Source organism: Jatropha curcas, chromosome 10 (assembly GCF_041381405.1).
Source record: "Jatropha curcas cultivar XTBG-Jc1 chromosome 10, XTBG_Jcur_1.0, whole genome shotgun sequence".
Classification (NCBI taxonomy): Eukaryota; Viridiplantae; Streptophyta; class Magnoliopsida; order Malpighiales; family Euphorbiaceae; genus Jatropha; species Jatropha curcas.
Genome location: NC_143160.1, coordinates 19,931,623 through 19,944,498, shown reverse-complemented (window position 1 = coordinate 19,944,498; position 12,876 = coordinate 19,931,623). Strand labels below are relative to the sequence as shown.

At 34.1% G+C, this 12,876-nt stretch overlaps 1 protein-coding gene across 2 annotated transcripts in view; it reads right to left on the bottom strand.

The window, feature by feature from the left end:
- Positions 1-9,826, bottom strand: part of RL2 (Root hair defective 3 GTP-binding protein (RHD3)) — a 36,356-nt gene extending 26,530 nt beyond the window's left edge. Inside the window, exons 1-13 of one of the 2 annotated variants that reach the window (XM_089715393.1) lie at positions 9,471-9,826; positions 8,411-8,477; positions 8,175-8,277; positions 7,663-7,733; positions 6,805-6,868; positions 6,665-6,730; positions 6,504-6,551; positions 6,361-6,423; positions 6,174-6,230; positions 5,764-5,922; positions 5,615-5,683; positions 5,397-5,488; positions 5,093-5,171 (exon numbers count right to left, since the gene is read on the bottom strand). In XM_089715393.1, coding sequence (XP_089571519.1) covers positions 5,093-5,171; positions 5,397-5,488; positions 5,615-5,683; positions 5,764-5,922; positions 6,174-6,230; positions 6,361-6,423; positions 6,504-6,551; positions 6,665-6,730; positions 6,805-6,868; positions 7,663-7,733; positions 8,175-8,277; positions 8,411-8,477; positions 9,471-9,618 — 1,086 coding nt within the window. In that variant the 5' untranslated portion in view covers positions 9,619-9,826. The remainder of the gene's footprint in view (positions 1-5,092; positions 5,172-5,396; positions 5,489-5,614; positions 5,684-5,763; positions 5,923-6,173; positions 6,231-6,360; positions 6,424-6,503; positions 6,552-6,664; positions 6,731-6,804; positions 6,869-7,662; positions 7,734-8,174; positions 8,278-8,410; positions 8,478-9,470) is intronic. The other variant, XM_089715394.1, reaches the window with a different exon arrangement.
- Positions 9,827-12,876: the final 3,050 nt, after the last annotated feature.

The following is a 12,876-nucleotide window of genomic DNA, read 5'->3' as shown; positions in this document are numbered from 1 at the left end:
CTAATCTGAAGTGAGGGACTCTCTAAGTGAAAACTTATATCCACCTTCTTTCCGTCACCCATACTGTCAGATTAAAAAAAAATTCAAACAGCAGTATAAAGAACCAGCAGTGGCAGAAATATACCGGAAAAAAGGGAAAAAATTCCAAACGCAAAAACTGGTGCTGAGGAACAGTGGGAAAAAACGCCACAACAAGTCGAGCTCGTCGGAACAAGAAACGTCGACGGAGCTCGCCGAAAACAGCCGCACGCGCCGGCGCGTGAAGAACGGCTGAAAAATTCTGGCAGTGCGTGTGCACACGCGCGTGGTCGGACGGTGACGCGGCTTGGACGGAGGGCCGATCGGCGGTCCCTCTTCCTTCTGAGCTGGGCGTTGACGGCCAACTCTAGCGGCACTGTGTATATCTCAGCACTATTTCAAACCGAAACCGTTGCTAAAAAATTCACGGCAATGGCTCTGATACCATGTAGAAATTGAAGAAAATAATATGTTTTATTTCTTTCAATTTGTGATATATTTTCAACCTCTACTCTACTATATATATACAAAAAATTGTTCCAATATAGAAAGTAATCTAAACAGGAATAACCCTAAACTAAGAAACATAATCTTTACACTAATTAGGAATAAACCTAAACTAGGAAATACAATATTTACTTTAATCACAAAGATTTCAACACTCTTATATATAGAAGAAGGAAAAAATGGAGTATTCTCAAAAAATGTGACATTTGCGGAAATAAGATAACGGTCAAGATCGAGAGAGAAACAAAGATACCCTTTTTGATGCCGAGAATACCCAAGGAAAACACAACGAAGGGACTTTGGATCTAATTTGGAAATCTGTGGACGAGCATCAAGAAAAAAACAAGTAAAACCAAAAATACGAGGTTCAATGGGGAATAAAAGTTTAGAAGGAAACAAGACGTTATAAGGAATTGCACCATTAAGCACAGAAGAAGGCATGCGATTAATCAAAAAACATGCAGTAGAGACATCATCAGCCCAAAAATGTTTAAGGACCTTCATTTGGAATAGAAGTGCCCTAGCAACCTCAAGAAGATGTCGATTTTTTCTTTCTGCAACCCCATTTTGAGAAGGAGTATCAACACAAGATGTTTGATGGAGAATACCATTTTGTGACATATAAGATTGGAAGGAACTAGATAGGTATTCTTTAGCATTATCACTGTGCAATATGCGAACAGAAGTATTAAATTGAGTTTTAATTTCAGCACAAAAAGAAGAGAAAATAGAGAATATCTCAGAACGAGTTTTCATTAAAAATAACCAAGTAACACGAGAATAATCATCCACAAAAGTTACAAAATACCGAAAGCCAGTTTTGGAAATAACAGGACATGGACCCCAAACATCAGAATGAACTAACTCAAAAGGGGATGAAATCCGTTTATTGACTCGAGGAACTAAAGGTAAACGATGATGTTTGGCAAATTGACAAGATTCACATTCTAAAATTGATGAAGACCGAAACTGCAGACATTTCTTTAAAGTAGACAATGACGGATGACCCAAACGACAATGAACCTCAAGAGGAGATAGAGCACCAGCACAAGCCAGAGATAATGAAACGTGTTCATCCAAAAGATAAAGGCCACCAGACTCACGTCCTCTACCAATAATCCGCTTCATCAAAAGATCCTGAAACACATAATATGTAGGATAAAATTTGACACAACAATTCAGCATACGAGTAATTTTGCTAGCAAATAATAGATTAAATGAAAAACGAGGCAAACAAAAAACAGAAGACAATGGAAGAGATGAAATGGGATTGGCGGTGCTAATACACTTGATAGGAGATGTAAACCCATCGGCTAGAGTAACATGACGATTAAATTGTTCAAGTTCTTTTAATGAGGATAAGAGACTAGGGTTACCTGTCATGTGATCCGTGCAACCAGAATCAATGACCCAATCTGATGAGGTAGGCATAAGACAGGAAGGAGGAGTCCCTGAGTTGGCAGCAGCAGCAATTGAGGAATCAGTAGACTTAGAAGAACGGTATCTAGAGAGCTCAGCATACTCCGCAACAAAAATTGTTACATTGTTGTCGGAAGAAGTAACTGCATAATCTTGAGTTGCCATATTTACCCTTGGTGGATTAATCAGTTTCTTGCAATACCGTTTAGTTTGACCAGGTTCATGGCAATAATGGCAGATAAGAATGCTTGCCTCCCGAGTGATTGGTCCATTGCTACGGTTATTTCCTCCTCTTCCTCTGTTTCCTGGCTATCTAGCTACCTGATTACGACTCACAAGGGTACTATTATCAGAAGGGGAAGGCGTATGAGAACCTTCAGTACGTAGCAATCTAGCAAAAGTCTCCTGAAGAGAGGTAACATCACTGCCTGAAAGAACTTGTGATTTGGCAGTTTCAAAAACTGGAGCAAGACCTACAAGAAAACTCATCACAGCCATTTGTTCTCGCTGCGTTTGTTGAACCTTAACATCGGGACTAAAAGGCAACAAAACATTAAGTTCCTCGTAAATCTTTTTAAATTCCATGAAATAAGCTGTAAGGGGCTTATCTCGCTGGTCAGCCCGATAAAATCCTTTGCAGATCTCATACATACGAGACAGATTACCTTCTCCCGAGTACAAGAATTCAAGATATTCCATTAATTCTTTAACAAACTCACAATGATTGATTAATCCAACCACTTCACTGTCAATAGAATTGCGAATCAGTAGAAATAACTTAACATCTTCCCTGAGCCAACGTTGTCTAGTGTCACCAATTGGTGGATCATTAATTAGATGATCATCTTTTTCAACACTTCGCAAATAAATTTGAATTGTCTTACTTCAATCTAAATAATTGGTTCCTTTCAATTTATGTTCTGTGATTTTATTCATTGCTGGGATCAATTCAGTAATAGTAGTTTTAGAATCTGTAGGTTCAGGATCCATTATTAATAAAAACTAAACATCCTGACAGCAACGTAGAAATAGACACAAAAAAAGAAGTCTTTCAATGCAAACAGAAGCGAAAGGTAACCTGAAACGCCAAATTGACAAAACTGAGTACGCCCCTACCAAAACTTCGCCAGATTAGAAAACCAACTACTTGAGTAGACTGCTGACATAAAAACGAAACCTGAAAGCAATTTCCGATCGCCGGACGCGCCAGCGCGTGGTACTGTAGCAGAATATTGTATTGGCGCGTGAGGCCCATGCGCAGGGAATCCGGTGACCGGATTTTGAGGGAAGACCGGTCGACAGCTGAGCAGCTCCTAGAGTAGGCGGTGAGACAAAACAGTGACCCTAGAACGGTCACCAACACTAGCAGCCACCCCGCGCAGGGAATCAGGTGATCGGATTTTGAGGGAACGCCGGAATTTTCTATGCAAAAGGGAAAAATCAAGTTTAAAGAGCCACAAGCTCTGATACCATGTAGATTTAATGTGGAAAAAATATTTTCTTCTATTTGATTCATCAATAGGGACACGTATATATACACATACAAGATACTATAAACCTATTAGGAATCTAACTCCTAATAGAGTTCTATTTACAACTTATAGAGTTCTATTTACAACTAATCCTTAACATGTTCATAGAGTATTGTACACAAGGAAAAAAATATAATGCCAGATAAAACAGAATTTCCAGATTGCCATGCATTTGATGATTTGGATTAATACATCTACATCTTAGTTTCCTGTGATCAAATTACATTATTGTAACTGTGATATGTTTAGACTTGAAACAAGAAGGAAAACAGCTAACTTCCAATCACGTTCATTGCTCTCTTTGCAAAGAAATAATATCTGATAAAAGGGAAAGTTTATTTTAGTCAGAGCAGGGAATAGAAATTTAAAATTAAAGGAGAATCAGGTTCGGAAACCGATGTGAAGTCTTAGCAACACAAAATGGCAATGTGATCTTGCTAATATGTGTCACTCCTCTCCATATTCCACATCTATCCAGATTTGAACAATTCTTCCCTTTAAAGTGCTCCCTTTATCTAATTTCTGATCCAATTAATATGTAGGCATCAGCAGTCTATTCCAGCAGAAATACAAGATATTATCCAATGGCCCTGGTAGCAGAGAATGAAGCAGCAGAAAACAAATTTTGCCCCAACTAACCTTAGAAATAATATCACCCACCAGTTAACTGTTTTATATTTCGCCCAGTGTTATCTTATGGCTTCAACATCAAGCAACAGCTCCTATCACCCTACAGTACACTGTCTGCCACCTCATCCCAACATGAAAGGAGAAGAAATGAAAGAATGAAATAAGTAAAAGGAACACTTACTCACTAACAACCACAGACCTCTTGTAATGCTTGCATATATATGACTTTTCTTCTATGAAGGAATTAACCTAGAGGGGGAGAAAGAGAAGGGCACACACCAGAGAAGCTTTCCCTTTGCAATCAGTGACTTAGTTTTTAGCCATATGGCAATAAATAGCTGACTATAATAATGCTTGTATTAACAACAAAAAGTGTAACAAAGCATGCTTCTTCTGCAGTTACCCTTCATGACAACACTTATTTATCATTTTTTTTCTCGATCTTCAGTTCACTAACTGTTTAAGCTATGGTAGAAAAGAACGCTTTTCCCCAAAATCTTGTGGTTTAGGTAAGCTTTTATTGACACTACAAGCTCATTTTTGGAAAATGGCAATACAACTATCAAAATGAAGCTAAAAACGGTTAACAGTGATAAGAATCCAGGAGAATATTCGTCTATAATATATAAGAGATCCAAGTTCATTTTTCTATATCTCAATCAAAACAATGTTATGTTAGATATTTAAAAAATAAAAAAAAATAAAAAAAAAAACAATGCATTATCCATTCGAAGCAATCTAGAGGTTTATTTTTCTTTTCATTCCTCAAAATTTCTTGAATATATAATAGATACCCCGCGTTTAAACTTAGTAAGTTCACATAATAAAGCATTGTGTCACCAAAACCCAAACTACTGTAAAACTTGCCTGTATTCAAACAGATCCTTATGCACCTTATTAACAATGCTTTTGTTTGAAATAGTAATGAGGACTCTGTACAATAATAACAATATTAATGGTGATGAAACAGAAATTCTTAGCCTTACATCCAATGCTTTTGTTTCTAGCTGTTTCCGCCTTGCATTTCTCACACCATCATCAAAATAGACAGCCTCCGTGTCATATCTATTCAAAACAAACTTTAAAATCCATCAGAGATTCAAAATCAAGTTGAAGGATAAGTGTAAGTTGAAACAGATCAGGGCATTGACTTAAGTTACAAGATAAATATCAGAAAGGCAAGCAGTTAAAAAAATCTGCAAGATGTCGAAATTGAGGACATATCACGTATCCACTTGGAAAGTAGGTTAGAAAACCACTTAGAATCGATGCCCATAAATGTTCACTTACTCTGAAAGATAGGTTTCCAAGATGGAGCTGACCTTCTTCCCAAACCCCAAAACTGGACCTGCTTGAACTTCTTCCACCAATGCCAACCAACCCTAAAGGCAAATAATAAATTTCAGAATAGTTAAAGCAACTCCTAGAGAAATTGTAAAAAAATAAAAAAATAAAAAAATAAAAAGGAGAGAGAGAGAGAGAGAGAGAGAACAGATGCAATGAAATACCGCATCAGTGGTCAAATGACTAAGCTTCTCATTGGCAATCTCCTCACACCGAACAGTGGCAACCATCACCTGGTAAACAAAATGGAGAACATATTCACAAAAGAAAACCAAAAACTTTTACGTTCACACAGGAAAAAGCTTTTATTAACCTTGTGAGCAGGAAGATCGAGATCCTTATTCTCTTTTATGATTTTCCATATTTGCTGTGCACTAAAAGAAAATCCTGATGCAGGGACAACTCCTCTTCTATCCCCAGCAAGTCCTCCTGGTGAAATAGAGTGGAAGAATCGCTGCCTCAGTTCAGCAACCTGTACAAGATAAAATATTAGACAAAAGGTGCTGATATTATCTGTGAAACACAAACAAGAACTGGTGAGAGAGGGTTTTTTTTTTAAATCCTTAATGTCAACTTTGAACTTAAATGAGTTAGGAAAACATATGGAGTAAAGATCACATCAACAGAACTTACTACAGGGAAGATTAACACAGTCCAGAATTTGAAAACCATGCAAGCAACAAATATGAGTTTTAGAGGCTTGATAGTATTTATAAGGATTACCTGCTCTTTAAACTGTTCCTCCTTTTCTTCATAGCTAGACAAAGCAATGACCTCTACCTTCATGTGTATGATAACAGTGAAATTGAAACTCATTATTTCTTTAGCAGGGTGGGGGGTAGGGAATAGAGGGATATGGTTCAAAAAAGAGATACAGCAGCAAGAGAGTACTGAAAGGATATCTTCATACATTAAAAAAGTCACTGAAAGGAGTACTTTTATGAGCCTCAGGTTTAGCAACAGAATCCCATATCTGCAGAAATTGGGGGGTTTGAAGATGATCAATGACACCAAGAAGCATAATCAATATACAAGAAAATATGTAATTATTACCTTCTGAATATCTTCCCGCAGAACAGGTTCCAAGTATTCAAGCGGTGTCTATAAGATAGAAGGCATAGTCAAAGTATGAATGAAAATATTACATTTCAATGGAGCACATCGTACACGGAATTGGAATTATCTTAGAGAAATTTATAAGTGAAAATCCAGACCTTGGTTTTATCACGTATGACAAATAGTAATGTTGTTTTGCGAGGGCTGAACAAACGCATCATAACCTATGTACATTACAGAAATGCATTTACATAAATAAAACCATAGTATGTTAACCAAGGAAAAATGGCTAGAGTACCTGAAAAACTGTTTTTAGAAGAGGTTTGTTGGCAGCCTGTTCCCTGCCAATGTCATGGCACCACCTATGCATAGTTTCCAACCATCTAGTTAGAAAATCAACTGCTTACAAGTAGAAATTTTGCATGTTCATGTATGTGTGCACGTGTTCATCCCTAATCAACCTTTAGCTTCATCTTTCTAATTCAATATTTTATTAAAATAGGTTAACAATTTACAGAGCATCTGGTTTATATTGGAGGTACATTCTCACATCAATGGAAACATCATCCGCCAGTTTAAACAACCAAAATATTGAAAAGTAACCAAAAGGGGACATCTGCCTTTCAAAAACAAAAATTCCATGTATCCTCATCATATTGTTTCATGAAGATGTATAAGTTAGGTATTTTCACTTTTGATTGTTAAGGTTGATCAAAACAGTTGAATTTTTTACTAAATCATCTGACGGCATATCATGCTCACCATCTGATCCTATAGACCAAAAATAAAGCCATGGCAAATGCATTTTAACAAACAAGTACTTTTCAAAATGCAAATAATTTTCACAAACATAAGCCATGGCCAGTGAATTTTGATCTTTTTTCATATACAACAAGTTATATAAATACTAGGCCCCTCCCTATATTTCCATTTGTAGCAAAACCAATGTCATAAAAGTGGAAAAATATTAAAATCTAAGAGTTTAGTGCACAGTTTGATTTTTACATATTAGTCATAGACTAATGTATAGAATAGCTAATAATACGAAAGACCAAACAAATTGCCTAAGGCGGGAAAAAAATATAATTAACACTAGCCGTAAGTATCACATTAAAACACATAAAGCAAGCTTTACAATGATAATAATAAAACTCACATGTTTATGAGTACAATATCAGCAATTGCAAGTGCGAAGAGGGCACTTTGTTTCTCAAATACAGTGTCATCCTGAAAACAATATGAAGTTATCATTAGTATGAGAATTTCCCTTGAAATTGAGATCAATAGATATCCAAACTGAGAATTACGATTTAAACTCATCTGTTAACCTCATCAGTCTCCTCCCAACTCCCCCCCCCCCCCCTCTCCTCTCTCTCTCTCTCTCTCTCTCACACACACACTCACTCACTCACCCAAAGGCACACATCCATACACTTGTGAAATCATTCAATATCACATACGCACCTAATTTCCATGATTAGTATCAAAGTTTGCTTTAAGTTCATTATAAACACAGATTAAAAATTGTAAAGTTTATCTGGCCTTCTCCTCTTTTCCCACACACCCAACCCCCCCCCCCCCCCGCCAAAAAAAAAAAAAAAAAAAAATTAAACTGGATGGGCCACCACCAAGAAACAGTTCCACAGTATATTATAAATAGGTCAGTACCTCGCCCCTTTCCCTCCCGTCAGTTCCTTCCAAGTCCATTGCAATTGTGAAAGGCTCAATTCCAGTACACCTTGCAATCCATATCCCCTTGGTTGTTTGACTCCTGAAATAAAATTAGAGTTTCATCTGATGGTGAATGAGAAAGCAAAAGAAAAGGAGAGTCATAAAAAATCACCAAGAAACCAAAAATGATTTTTCATTGCAAAACTAGAAACTTGAAAAACTGTGTGACAAACCTTCCCCTATATGCATCCATCTCTCTAAAATTAGTGTAGAAAAGATGATTCAGTAGGGTGCTCTTACCTGTTCATGGAAGAACGCACAAAAAATCATACAAGTAAAATGTAAATAGACTTCAACAATGTGCATGGGGCTAAATCATGTATATATATATACACTTATCTAGAAATTGTGCTTATGTATGTTGAAAGATAAAAGGAAAAGATAAAGAATCTGATGTCCAAAAGCTTGAAAACTTCAATAATAAGATATATTAAGAATATGATAAGAGAAAAATGTCGAAGGTTGACACCATCATGATATGAAACAAAACTCTAATTCCCAATAGAGTTCATGTCACGCTCACAGAACATGTCAAATATTTATACCTCCAATAACAATACATCACTGTGACCACTAACAGCACTCTGCCAGCCACCACCAGCCCTCTGCCGTTACCCTCCCTGCCACTACCACTGCATTTTTGTATCACCATCACCATTTTCATTGCCATAACCGTACCACTTTATGGACATCGACATAACCACCAATAAAGGAAGAGGGAACAACTTTTAAAGAGCAGAAAATTACATTTTCATTACTCATATTTGCCTATTATTTATTTAATAATTTAAAAAAAATTATTCCAACTGCAAAAAGTTATTCAACAAAACTGCAATAGCATCTCGTCATAAAGATTGACAAATTGTATAAAACAGCATAACAGCATGAAACTCAATCTATTGACGACATTACAATCTCAGGAAATTCATATATTTTCTTTCCCTAGCAAAAGATATAATGCATTTCTAACTAGAGTCAGCTGATACAATCTACACCACCAATATACTTTCAACAACTTCCACTTTTAGCGAAAGCAAATCCATCACAACTCAAAACCGGAACTTAATCCATCATCAGGAGGAGCATTAAATGAAGAGCTGATTTCTACTCAACTTGATACAAAAAAATATATATATAATCCAGTTAAACAAAAATCAATTCAATTCAAATCCCAGTAAACCAATCAAATCGAAAATCAAGGAAAAGAAAAGAAATCAATATGAATAGACATACCACTACTTTGAGGACCCATGATTGCAACCACAGCATAGGAAAGGCCGCAATCGGAAAGCTTAGTTGTTCTAATGAAATTGTCAAGTCCCGCCACATTAAACACGCCATCGCCGTCAATCAGTTGTGTAGAGCAGCACTCATCCGCCATATTAACCAAAATCCCAGTGAGATCAAACACTACTCAACTCTTGAAGTTACTTTCTTCTGCTCAATCCAAGTACACGAAGAGCAGAAGAACCAAAATAGAGTAGAGATGAAGTAACAGGAAGGCAGAGACATATATGCATCTGTCTTCCGCATAATGGGTACAGATGTATTGGTGAGTAGATAGAAGAATCTCGTTTTGCGAGATTTTTTTTTTTTTTAATTATGATGTTAAAACTATTATATGATAAGCTAATGGGATTAGATATTTCACTAAAGCTTATTTACAGCCCATAGACCGTTTTGACACAGATGAATCATTATTAAATAAATAAATTTAAGTAAAATTCATTTGTAAATAAATTTGTGATATGTTACAATTTAAAATAAAAAATTTAATTATGTTTGAAATAAATTCTTAAATGAAAATTTATTTATTTTTATTTCTTATAACGCCCTTGACATAATAATTTAATAGAAATAAATAATAAATACCAATTATATTTATTATATATAATATAATAATTTATCATTTTTTATTAAAATATAAATAATAAATTTCATTTAAATAAATACACTAATTAATTAAATATATAAGCATTATTATTCATCATAATAATTATTTTTAATTGATGTAAAAAATTTTATTGATTTAAGTGATTAATTTGAAAACTAAAAAAAAAATATTAAGAATGTCTTCAACTGCATTTGAAAACAATTATTGATGCTCAATTTTTATAGTTTCATAGTAATAATAACTAACCTTATTACTAGACTTTAAAAAGAAACCGTCATTACTAGTTTAGAATTTTCCAAAAAAAAAAAATAAAAATGTAAACTAACATCATTATTGGATTAAAAAAATAACTGTTATAATTTAGAATTTTCCAAAGAAAATAAATAAAAAGGAAAAAAGAAAGTAAAAAATAGTTGAGTTTATAGTGGATGGTCAACAAAACATTTGAATAATCAATTTTATGGAATTCATTTACAAATTCTATTAATTTTAGTAATATTTGAGTTAGACATATCAAATTTCATAGAATTCAATTCGTAGAATTTAAATATATATTTTTTTATTCCAAACACAATATTGAATTTCCAAATGAAACACAAAATTTTGTGGAATTTATTTTTCCAAATGAGCTCTAATAATGAGTTAATCAAATCATAATTAATTATTGTCTTATGGTTTTTTTTTTCTTCCTTTCTAATTTTAAATTTTTACATGGTTCCTGTAATTTAATATATATAAGTTTTGCACATGGTAGGCATGACCACAGTTCCAAAATCGCCAGTTTCAGTTCTAAAATCGTCGGTTTCTATTTCAAAAAAACGTGAAATCGAAACCGAACCGCTTTGAGACAGTTTTAAAACATCCGATTCTAGTTGGATTCCGGTTTGAAATCGAATTTAGATAACTTTTTTTAAAAATTTTTAGTTTTTTAGCTAAATAAGAAAATTACTTGCAAATAATAATAGTAAATTAAAAAAAGACTAAAAGAGTAAATTAATAGTTTCAAAATTTACTAAAATATTATAACTACACAAAACATAAATTTAAAATTCTTTACTACTATTTAATTTCTAAAAATTTAAATTGAGAGACATGTAAAAAAATGAACTTGTACTTAATTTATATATTTCTTTTCAAATTATATTGACTACACGTCCTCTTAATAGAATATAGAGGAATCATAGTCCACAAAATTCGCTTACATTTATTTAAGAAAAAAATGAAATAACTCATTTACATTAATCACTGTTATCACCAAATGTTCCTGTTGATGATGCATTCATGCTGATACGGAATCGCTACCACTCAACCATAGATCTCAAGGAAGCATGGAGAACACCTAAGCTTCTCATATTAATGGAACCACATGTTGAGATGGAATCTGAAATTCCAGCATATGGCATGCCCTGGCCATACTAGAGCCTAATTTTGGCGTAATAAGTTAGCCCATTTTTGTTAGTTTTTAGTTGTAATGTTGTTAATGGGTTGGGCCACCCTTTTATTTTTATCCTTAGTTAGTTTGGATTAATTATTCCTTATCCTTAGTTGGTTTGGATTAATTATTCTTTATCCTTAGTTTGTTTGGATTAGTTAGTCCTTATCCTTAGTTGGTTTGGATTAATTATTCCTTATCCTTAGTTGGTTTGGATTAATAATTCCTTATCCTAGATTTGTTTAGATTTGGTCAATCTTTAGTAGATTTGGATTAGATATCCAAATCCTTAGTTGTTATGATTTTTGTTAGTCATATCCTTAGTTGGTTTAGATTTGCTAAATCCTAATCCTTAGCTAACTCTAAATCCTTTAAGGATCTGGACCTCTTAGATTAGTATAAATAGCTTGATTTTTTGTAATTAAAGACACATTATTCAATCAAATCAATGAAATAGAATTTCTTCAACTTCATGCTTAGACGTGTTCTTTGCTTTAGAGAGAGTGTGAGATTGCATTCTTCTAATTGCAACAAGAATCAAGGTAAACTTATCAATTCTTTTGTGGCGTTTATCTTATTCTTTACTCTATTATTGGTGTTCTTGCTTCTTTAAGCTTTGGGTGCCATAGAGGGGGAGTTTAGTTTGATCTTTGATCTCTTCCAAATCTTGTCATAGAGTTCTTGGAATTAATTTCCATAGGGTTCCGCGTCAATTTGGTATCAGAGCCAAAGATTAAGGTAAATTCTTATTTATCTTAGTTCTAGGGTTTGTGTTTATTTGGTTTCTTATTCTTCTTGTTTTTGTGTTTGTTTTCTTGTTTGGTTAGTTCAATTCGTTTTTGCTTCAATTAAATTTATTAATTTCGTTCTTGTTCAAGTCTGGAAGTTTTGATCTTAGATCTTGTTGATTAAAAAAAAAAAGAAAAAAAAAAGAGTATAAAAATTTTCGTCTACCATTAATATTGCTTGAGTTGTGTGGATTTTATTCCTAATTCTTAGGGATTTGACCATAATTGGTGGGATTTGTTCCTAATTCTTAGGGATTTGACCTTAATTTAAGGGATTTGTTCCTAATCCTTAGGGATTTGACCATAATTTGTGGGATTTGTTCCTAAATTTTAGGGATTTTACCTTATTTTGTGGGATTTATTCCTAATCCTTAGGGATTTGACCATATTTTGAGGGATTTGTTCCTAATTCTTAGGGATTTTACCTTATTTTGTGGGATTTGACCATATTTTGTGGGATTAGTTCCTAATCTTTAGAGATTTGACCTTATATTATGGGATTGAGTTTATCCACTATAATCTTGT